Source organism: Mustelus asterias, chromosome 5 (genome assembly GCF_964213995.1).
Source record: "Mustelus asterias chromosome 5, sMusAst1.hap1.1, whole genome shotgun sequence".
Lineage (NCBI taxonomy): Eukaryota > Metazoa > Chordata > Chondrichthyes > Carcharhiniformes > Triakidae > Mustelus > Mustelus asterias.
In genome coordinates, this window is record NC_135805.1 from 2070683 (window position 1) to 2082001 (window position 11319).

The 11319-nt window shown below is 50.6% G+C and overlaps 1 protein-coding gene across 1 annotated transcript in view; it reads right to left on the bottom strand.

Moving 5' to 3' along the window:
- The window catches only part of LOC144493937 (dynein axonemal heavy chain 6-like), an 814395-nt gene that overhangs the window by 117152 nt on the left and 685924 nt on the right, over window positions 1-11319 (bottom strand). The window contains exon 60 of the mRNA XM_078213513.1: window positions 7465-7680. Within this exon, the coding sequence (XP_078069639.1) occupies window positions 7465-7680 (216 nt within the window). The remainder of the gene's footprint in view (window positions 1-7464; window positions 7681-11319) is intronic.

Sequence of the window (11319 nt, forward strand, 5' to 3'; positions counted from 1 at the left end):
CATTCTGTACAGCTCCAACACTACCACAACTGATGAAAGTAAATATCCCACATGCCTTCTGAACTACCCTCTCCAGCTGCTCTGCCACCTTCAGGGATCTGTGAATAAGTACTCCAAGATTTATCTGTTCCTCTGAGCTTCCTCGTGTCCTGCCATGCATTAAATACTCCCCTGCCTTGTTACTTCTTCCAAAGTGCATCACCTCGCACTTTTCAGGGTTAAATACCATCTGCCACTGCTCTGCCCATCTGACCAACCCATCTATATCTTCCTGTAACCACAACCTTCTTCTTTACTATTAACCCCCTACCATTCTTGGTCTCATCTGCAAACCTACTTCCCAATCCCCCCCACATTATCAGCTATATCATTTGTGTATATAACAAATAACAAGAGACCCAGCACTGAACCCCATGGTAGGCCACTGGATACCAGTCACTCAAACAGCCTCTACCACCAACTTGTGTCCAATTACTAAGTAAGAAGTCTCACAACACCAGATTAAAGTCCAACAGGGCAATTTGGCAGCAAAAGCCACTAGCTTTCAGAGCGCTGCCCCTTCATCAGGTGAGTGGGAGTTGTGTTCACAAACAGGGCATATAAAGACACAAACTCAATTTACAAGATAATGGCTGGAATGCGAGTCTTTACAGGTAATCAAGTCTTAAAGGTACAGACAATGTGAGTGGAGAGAGGGTTAAGCACAGGTTAAAGAGATGTGTATTGTCTCCAGACAGGACAGTTAATGAGATTTTGCAAGCCCAGTCAAGTCGTGGGAGTTACAGATAGTGTGACATGAACCCAAGGTCCCGGTTGAGGCCGTCCTCATGTGTGCGGAACTTGACTATCAGTCTCTGCTCAGCGACTCTGTGTTGTCGTGTGTCGTGAAGGCCGCCTTAGAGAACACTTACCCGAAAATCAGAGGCCGAATGCCCGTAACCGCTGAAGTGTTCCCCAACAGGAAGAGAACACTCTTGCCTAGTGATTTTCGAGCGGTTTCATTCATCCGTTGTCGTAGCGTCTGCATGGTCTCCCCAATGTACCATGCCTCGGGACATCCTTTCCTGGTGTTGTGAGAAGGCGCAGCGCTCCGAAAGCTAGTGGCATGTGCTACCAAATAAACCTGTTGGACTTTAACCTGGTGTTGTGAGACTTCTTACTGTGTTTACCCCAATCCAACGCCGGCATCTCCACATCCAATTACTAAGCCAATTTCGGATCCATCTAGCCAAGTTTCTCTGAATTCATGCTTTAACCTTCTCAGTCAGTCTCCCATATTGCATCTTGTCAAAGGCTTTGCTAAGATCCACATAAACTACATCAATTGTACTTCCCTCATCCACACACACAATCACTTTTTGGAAAATTCTGTCAAATTCATTAGGCATGACCTCCCTCTGACAAAGCCATGCTGATTTGGAGGAGAACTTGCAGATGCTGCTGTTCCCATGTGTCTGCTGCCCTTGCCCTTCTGGGTGGTAGTGGTTGTGTGTTTGGAAGCTGCTGTCTAAGGTTTCCTAAATTCGCCCTCTTGCTCCTAATACCTCTCACTATCTCCTAACTTGTCCCACTGACTTCCCAGTCTCCTGACATTTCCAATTATTTTCAATTTCCTTCCATTCTCTTCCAGCTTCTCCGACTCTTTCCCATTCTCTCTAAAATATTGCCTTGTCTGTCAGCTTTTCCACATTAATTACTCAGATGTTGTAATGCAGCCTGACCTCTTACTCGGAGCAGAAGGGGGTAATTCAGCCCCTCGACCTTGCTCCGCCATTCAATACAATCATGGCTGACCCTGTCTTAGCCTCATCTCCACTTTCCTGTCCATTCTCCATAACCCTTTAAACCCTGACTAATGAACAATCTGTTTGTCTCCTGTTTTAATTCACTCACTGTCCCAGCATCCACCGTACTCTGGGGTAGTGAATTCCACAGACTCACTACCCTTTGAGAGAAATAATTTCTCCTCATCTCTATTTTAACTCTGCTAACCCTTATCATAAAACTGTCACCTCTTGTTCTAGATTTCCCTAAAAGAGGAAACATCCTTTACACGGCTACATTGTCAGTCCCCCTTATCATCTTATATACCTCAGTTAGATCTCCTCTCATTTTCTAAGCTCCAGGAGTATAGGCCTAAACTGCCCAATCTCTCTTTGTAAGTCAAACCCCATATCTCTGGAATCAATCTAATGAACCTCCTCTGAACCACCTCCAATGCAACTACATCCCTCCTCAAATAAGGGAACCAAAACTGTACACAATATTCTAAGTGCAGTCTCACTAATGCTTTGTACAGTATCAGCAACACTTCACTACTTTTATACTCTATTCCTTTAGCAATAAATGCCAAGATGCCATCTGCCTTCCTTATTAGCTGCTCTACCTGCATACAAGCTTTCTATCATTCATGCACAAGGATACCCAGATCCCTCTGCACCAAAGCACTATGAAGTTTCTCTCCATTGAAATGTAGGGTGGGATATTGAGCCCATCTCCAACCATGAGATCAGCGGCGGGAGCTCAATATCCTGCAAATCTGGGAGTCACAAATTGCCGGTGATGCAATCAGGTTGATGCTCATTCTGATTTTTATACATTTCAATGTATTTAAATATAATTAACTGTAAATTCACCCCCTGGTGTATGTTCACACCGTGCCAACGTGACATCACGTTGGTGCGGTTTACAAAAGGTTCACCCAGACCGGAGCTTGTCATGGACACCACCCCCCCTCCCCCCGCCAGGGTGGGGGATGTAATGATGAGTATAGCCCCCAGAGGAAGGGAACATGGGCAGGTGGTAGCCTGGCACTGCCCCCTAGGACCATGCAGACCTGGCAATGCCAACCTGACAGTGCCAATTAATGCCATGGGGCAGTGCTGGGGCAGATCCCAGTGGGAGCCGCATGCAGGAAGGGGGAGGGGGGAGATTAATTTGTCTGTGGCAGTGGCCTGGAGTGGGAGCTGGGGATGCTGATGGCCATCTGGGGGTGTGGGGGGGAGGGGAGAGTCATGGGTACTGACATTGACTGTTGGGGTAGTGGGGAGAGGTGCCAACTCTGATCAGGAGAGTGGGGGGAGATGCTCCGGTTCTGATCAGGGAGGTGGGGGCAGAGTGAGGAGGGGAGGGAAGGGGGGTCCCCGACACCTCCGTGGTGAGCTGGGGGAGAAGGTTTATTCACGGTCTGATTGGGGTGCCCTTTAAACATGGAGCTCCAATCTCAGTGCAGCTGGGCTTTACCGGCGTGCTAAGATCCCCCTGCAACCCCCCCCACCGCCCTCGCAACCCCCCCCCCCCCCGCAGCCCCCACACCCTCCCCCTGCAGCCCCCACACCCCCCCTCCCCACCACAGCCCCCACGCCCCCCACCCCCTCCCCCCGCAGCCCCCACGCCCCCCACCCCCTCTCCCCGCAGCCTCCACACCCCCACCCCCTCCTCCCCGCAGCCTCCACACCCCCACCCCCTCCCCCCGCAGCCCCCACGCCCCCCACCCCCTCTCCCCGCAGCCCTCACGTCCCCCCTGCAGCCCCCAACCCCTCCCCCCGCATGTTGGCGTGAAATGCACCCAGCTGCTTTTTTGGGACAGAGTGCGGTAAAATCAGGAGAGAGGTCGACCTGTTTCTCTGCTTTCCCCTCCGGGACCAGCACTCTGCCAAATTCCGGTAAAATAGCCCCAAAATAAATTGTCTTTCTATTTTCCTGACCAAAATGGATAACCTCTCACTTTTCCACATTAAATTCCATTTGCCATATTTGGCCCCATTCACTTGTCGCAATTTACTGTTCCATCTATTTTGCCGTTTTGTAAATCTGGTTCTAGTCCACTCTATTGCTGCGTCCAAGTCCTTAATATAGGTGGTAAATAGTTGGGGCCCATGGACTGAACCCTGTGGCACCTCATTAGTTACATCTTACAGGCTAATAGGCTGGAGGAAATAGATGTTCGGAGGGAGGATGTCCTGGCAGTTTTGAATAAACTGAAGCTCGATAAGTCCCCTGGGCCTGATGAAATATATCCTAGGATTCTTTGGGAGGCAAGGGATGAGATTGCAGAGCCTTTGGCTTTGATCTTTGGGTCCTCACTGTCCACGGGGATGGTGCCAGAGGACTGGAGAATGGCGAATGTTGTTCCTCTGTTTAAGAAAGGGAATAGAAATGACCCTGGTAATTATAGACCGGTTACTTCGGTGGTTGGTAAATTGATGGAAAAGGTCTTTAGGGACGGGATTTACGACCATTTAGAAAGATGCGGATTAATCCGGGATAGTCAGCACGGATTCAATTTGAATTTTTTGAGGAGGTAACTAAGTGTGTTGATGAAGGTAGGGCAGTTGATGTCATATACATGGATTTTAGTAAGGCGTTTGATAAGGTCCCCCATGGTCGGCTTATGATGAAAGTAAGGAGGTGTGGGATAGAGGGAAAGTTGGCCGATTGGATAGGTAACTGGCTGTCTGATCGAAGACAGAGGGTGGTGGTGGATGGAAAATTTTCGGATTGGAGGCAGGTTGCTAGCGGAGTGCCACAGGGATCAGTGCTTGGTCCTCTGCTCTTTGTGATTTTTGTTAATGACTTAGAGGAGGGGGCTGAAGGGTGGATCAGTAAATTTGCGGATGACACTAAGATTGGTGGAGTAGTGGATGAGGTGGAGGGCTGTTGTAGGCTGCAAAGAGACATAGATAGGATGCAAAACTGGGCTGAAAAATGGCAAATGGAGTTTAACCCTGATAAATGTGAGGTGATTCATTTTGGTAGGACTAATTTAAATGTGGATTACAGGGTCAAAGGTAGGGTTCTGAAGACTGTGGAGGAACAGAGAGATCTTGGGGTCCATATCCACAGGTCTCGAAAGGTCGCCACTCAAGTGGATAGAGCTGTGAAGAAGGCCTATAGTGTGTTAGCTTTTATTAACAGGGGGTTGGAGTTTAAGAGCCGTGGGGTTATGCTGCAACTGTACAGGACCTTGGTGAGACCACATTTGGAATATTGTGTGCAGTTCTGGTCACCTCACTATAAGAAGGATGTGGAAGCGCTGGAAAGAGTGCAGAGGAGATTTACCAGGATGCTGCCTGGTTTGGAGGGTAGGTCTTATGAGGAAAGGTTGAGGGAGCTAGGGCTGTTCTCTCTGGAGCGGAAGAGGCTGAGGGGAGACTTAATAGAGGTTTATAAAATGATGAAGGGGATAGATAGAGTGAACGTTCAAAGTCTATTTCCTCGGGTGGATGGAGCTATTACAAGGGGGCATAACTATAGGGTTCATGGTGAGAGATCTAGGAAGGATGTCCGAGTAGGTTCTTTACGTAGAGAGTGGTTGGGGTGTGGAATGGACTGCCTGCAGTGATAGTGGAGTCAGACACTTTAGGAACATTTAAGCGGTTATTGGATAGGCACATGGAGCACACCAGGATGATAGGGAGTGGGATAGCTTGATCTTGGTTTCAGATAAAGCTCGGCACAACATTGTGGGCCGAAGGGCCTGTTCTGTGCTGTACTGTTCTATGTTCTATCTTGCCAAGCTGGGAAAGACCCATTCATCCTGACTCTCTGCTTTCTGCTGGCTAGTCAATCCTCTATCCTAATTAATAAATGGCCCCTAACCCTGTGGGATCTTGCCTTGTGTATTAACCATTTGTGCAGCACCCTATCAGTAACCTTCTGGAAGTCCAGATACACGACATCAACAGGAGTCAAACACGAGTTACCCTTCATTAACCATGCTGACTCTGATGGATTGCGTTTTGACTTTCCAAATGTTATGTTATTACTTTCTGAATAATTAAACCAACTGGTCTGTAGTTTCCAATTTCTGCCTTTCCCCCTTTTTGAATAAGGATGCTATATTAGCATTTTTCCAATGCACTGGAACCTTTCCTACATTCTGGGAAATTTTGGAATATTATAACCAATGGATTCACTATCTCTGCTGCCACTTCCTTTAGATATCCACTCCATCTGACGAAGGAGCAGTGCTCCGAAAGCTTACGGTATTTGCTACCAAATAAACCTGTTGGACTTTAACCTGGTGTTGTGAGACTTCTTACTGTGCTTCCTTTAAAACCCTGGGATGTCAGCCATCGGGCCCTGGCGACTTGTCTGCCTTTAATCCCAATAGTTTGCTTAGTACTTTTACCTAGTGATGGCGATTGTTTTAAATTCCTCCTTTTCAACAACCTCTGCATTACCTGTTACTATTGGGATGGTTCAAGTGTCCTTCGCTGTGAAACCTGAGGCAAAATACTGATTGTGCCTCTGCGATTTCGGTGTTCCTCACTATTAACTCCCTGGGCTCATTCCACAAAAGAACAATATTCACTTTAGCTACTCTCTTCCCTTTTACGCACTTGTCGGAACTTTTGCTATCTTTTTAAATATTGTACTGGGTTTCTTCCATAATTTATCTTTGCTCTTTTTATTACTTTCATTAGTAACATTTTGTTGATCTTTAAAAGTTCCCAAACTGCCAGCATGCCACTGGCCTTGGCAATACAGCATGCATTAGGTTTTGTCTTTAGGTTATTTTTCCTGACTTAGCCATGGATGCATTTTCCCCCTTTTACAATCTTTCTCCCTCTCTGGAATATATTTTGGTTGGGAGGAATTAAATATCTCCTTAAATATCTGCAATAGCTCATAGAAATCATAGAATCATAGAAACCCTACAGTGCAGAAGGAGGCCATTCGGCCCATCGAGTCTGCACCGACCACAATCCCACCCAGGCCCCACCCCCACATATTTTACCCACTAATCCCTCTAACCTACGCATCCCAGGACTCTAAGGGGCAATTTTTAACCTGGCCAATCAACCTAACCCGCACATGTTTGGACTGTGGGAGGAAACCGGAGCACCCGGAGGAAACCCACGCAGACACGAGGAGAATGTGCAAACTCCACACAGACAGGGACCCAAGCCGGGAATCGAACCCGGGACCCTGGAGCTGTGAAGCAGCAGTGCTAACCACTGTGCTACCGTGCCGCCCTACTGTCCTCCCTTTTAGACTCCCTGCCCAGTCCTCGAGGGTAAATCTATCCTCATGCCGATGTAATTACCCTTGTTCCACTCCAGAATGTGAGTGTGGGACTCCAGTTTCCCGCCCTCAAGCTGAATTTCAAATCCTGCCACGCTAGGATCACTCTTCCCCAGAGAAGTCTTACTTTGAGATCATTAACGAATCCCTGCTCATTACACTAAAACAACCTGGAATAGCCTGCTCCCTGATTGGTTCCACAACATATTTCTCCAAGAAACAATCTCTAATCCACCCAATGAACTCTCCCTCGAGGCTTCCCCTGACGATTTAACGAATCCAGTCTATTTGCATATGAAATTAATCCATGAAAATTGCTGTAATTTTCATACAGCTTTACCATTTCCATATCGCTCACTCATGAAGTGCTCCTATGAAGAAAAGGATTGTTGGGATGTGACAATCTCTGTTCACAACTCTTCCATTATTCCTTACCGTGTTTTTTTCAGCTGTTGCTGGGATGAAAGAATAGTCGGGTGACATGGGGATTTGGCTTTTGATAAGGAATGTTATCCATTTCTCCATTAGCCCCTCCCTGAAATCTGCAGTAAATGGGCCACAGTAAGTGATGTCAGCTGCTGACAGAAGGGTATCTCCCACTATTCCATGCAAATGACGGTCTAAGGCATCAAGAGATTCCTTCCAACGAACCTGTAAGGACAAGACCGTTTGATTAATCTGGATGGAGCATTCAAAGAATGTCGGAACATCAACATGTTTGATACTAAAAGAGGACATTTACACCATGACATCTGGGAGGCATCAAGTGACTCACTAACTCCCCACACCCTCCAGATGCCCTCTACACTAATCCCCTCACCCTCACTCCCCACACCCTCTACACTAATCCCCTCACCCTCACTCCCCACACCCTCTACACTAATCCCCTCACCCCCTCACTCCCCACACACTCTACACTAATCCCCTCACTCCCCACACCCTCTACACTAATCCCCTCACCCTCACTCCCCACACCCTCTACACTAATCCCCTCACCCTCACTCCCCACACCCTCTACACTAATCCCCTCACCCTCACTCCCCACACCCTCTACACTAATCCCCTCACCCTCACTCCCCACACCCTCTACCTAATCCCCTCACCCTCACTCCCCACACCCTCTACACTAATCCCCTCCACCCTCACTCCCCACACCCTATACACTAATCCCCTCACCCTCACTCCCCACACCCTCTACAGAACTCACCCTCTCCTCCCCACATCCCTACACTAATCCCCTCTCACTCCCCACACCCCCTACACTAATCCCCTCTACCCCCACACCCTCTCACTAATCCCCTCACCCTCACTCCCCACACCCTCTACACTAATCCCCTCACCCTCACTCCCCACACCCTCTACACTAATCCCCTCACCCTCTCACTCCCCACACCCTCTACACTAATCCCCTCACCCTCACTCCCCACACCCTCTACACTAATCCCCCACCCTCACTCCCACACCCCTACACTAATCCCCTCACTCCCCACTCCCTCTACACTAATCCCCTCACCCTCACTCCCCACACCCTCTACACTAATCCCCTCACCCTCACTCCCCACTACACACTCCCACCCCCTCTACACTAATCCCCTCACTCCCCACACCCTCTACACTAATCCCCTCACCTCACTCCCCACACCCTCTACACTAATCCCCTCACCCTCTCACTCCCCACATCCTCTACACTAATCCCCTCAACCCTCTCACTCCCCAACACCCTCTACACTAATCCCCCCCTCACTCCCCACACCCCTCCACACTAATCCCTCACCCACTAATCCCCTCACCCTCACTCCCCACACCCTCTACACTAATCCCCTCACCCTCTCACTCCCCACACCCTCTACACTAATCCCCTCACCCTCACTCCCACACCCTCGACACTAATCCCCTCACCCTCTCACTCCCCACACCCTCTACACTAATCCCCTCACCCTCACTCCCCACACCCTCTACACTAATCCCCTCACCCTCACTCCCCACACCCTCTACACTAATCCCCTCACCCTCTCACTCCCCACACCCTCTACACTAATCCCCTCACCCTCTCACTCCCCACACCCTCTACACTAATCCCCTCACCCTCACTCCCCACACCCTCTACACTAATCCCTCACCCTCACTCCCCACACCCTCTACACTAATCCCTCACCCTCACTCCCCACACCCTCTACACTAATCCCTCACCCACTCACTCCCCACATCCTCTACACTAATCCCCTCACCCTCTCACTCCCCTCACCCTCTACACTAATCCCCTCACTCCCCACACCCTCTACACTAATCCCCTCACCCTCACTCCCCACACCCTCTACACTAATCCCCTCACTCCCCACACCCTCTACACTAATCCCCTCACCCTCACTCCCCACACCCTCTACACTAATCCCCTCACCCTCACTCCTCACACCCTCTACGCTAATCCCCTCACCCTCACTCCCCACACCCTCTACACTAATCCCCTCACCCTCTCACTCCCCACACGCTCTACACTAATCCCCTCACCCGCACTCCCCACACCCTCTACACTAATCCCCTCACCCTCTCACTCCCCACACCCTCTACACTAATCCCTTCACCCTCTCACTCCCCACACCCTCTACACTAATCCCCTCACCCTTACTCCCCACACCCTCTACACTGATCCCCTCAACCCCTCACTCCCCACACCCTGTACACTAATTCCCTCACCCTCACTCCCCACACCCTCTACACTAATCCCCTCACCCTCACTCCCCACACCCTCTACGCTAATCCCCTCAACCCTCTCACTCCCCACACCCTCTACACTAATCCCCTCACCCTCACTCCCCACACCCTCTACACTAATCCCCTCACCCTCACTCCCCACACCCTCTACACTAATCCCCTAACCCTCACTCCCCACACCCTCTACACTAATCCCCTCACCCTCTCACTCCCCACACCCTCTACACTAATCCCCTCACCCTCTCACTCCCCACACCCTCTACACTAATCCCCTCACCCTCACTCGCCACACCCTCTACACTAATCCCCTCACCCTCACTCCCCACACCCTCTACACGAATCCCCTCACCCTCACTCCCCACACCCTCTACACTAATCCCCTCACCCTCACTCCCCACACCCTCTACACTAATCCCCTCACCCTCACTCCCCACACCCTCTACACTAATCCCCTCACCCTCACTCCCCACACCCTCTACACTAATCCCCTCACCCTCTCACTCCCCACACCCTCTACACTAATCCCCTCACCCTCTCACTCCCCACACCCTCTACACTAATCCCTCACTCCCCACACCCTCTACACTAATCCCCTCACCCTCACTCCCCACACCCTCTACACTAATCCCCTCACCCTCTCACTCCCCACACCCTCTACACTAATCCCCTCACCCTCACTCTCCACACCCTCTACACTAATCCCCTCACTCCCCACACCCTCTACACTAATCCCCTCACCCTCACTCCCCACACCCTCTACACTAATCCCCTCACCCTCACTCCCCACACCCTCTACACTAATCCCCTCACCCTCACTCCCCACACCCTCTACACTAATCCCCTCACCCCTCACTCCCCACACCCTCTACACTAATCCCCTCACCCTCTCACTCCCCACACCCTCTACACTAATCCCCTCACCCTCATTCCCCACACCCTCTACACTAATCCCCTCACCCTCACTCCCCACACCCTCTACACTAATCCCCTCACCCTCACTCCCCACACCCTCTACAGTAATCCCCTCACCCTCTCACTCCCCACACCCTCTACACTAATCCCCTCACTCCCCACACACTCTACACTAATCCCCTCACCCTCACTCCCCACACCCTCTACACTAATCCCCTCACCCTCTCACTCCCCACACCCTCGACACTAATCCCCTCACCCTCACTCCCCACACCCTCTACACTAATCCCCTCACCCTCTCACTCCCACACCCTCTACACTAATCCCCTCACCCTCACCTCCCCACACCCTCTACACTAATCCCCTCACCCTCACTCCCCACACCCTCTACACTAATCCCCTCACCCTCACTCCCCACACCCTCTACACTAATCCCCTCACCCTCTCACTCCCCACACCCTCTACACTAATCCCCTCACCCTCTCACTCCCCACACCCTCTACACTAATCCCCTTACCCTCACTCCCCACACCCTCTACACTAATCCCCTCACCCTCACTCCCCACACCCTCTACACTAATCCCCTCACCCTCTCACTCCCCACACCCTCTACACTAATCCCCTCACCCTCACTCCCCACACCCTCTACACTAATCCCCTTACCCT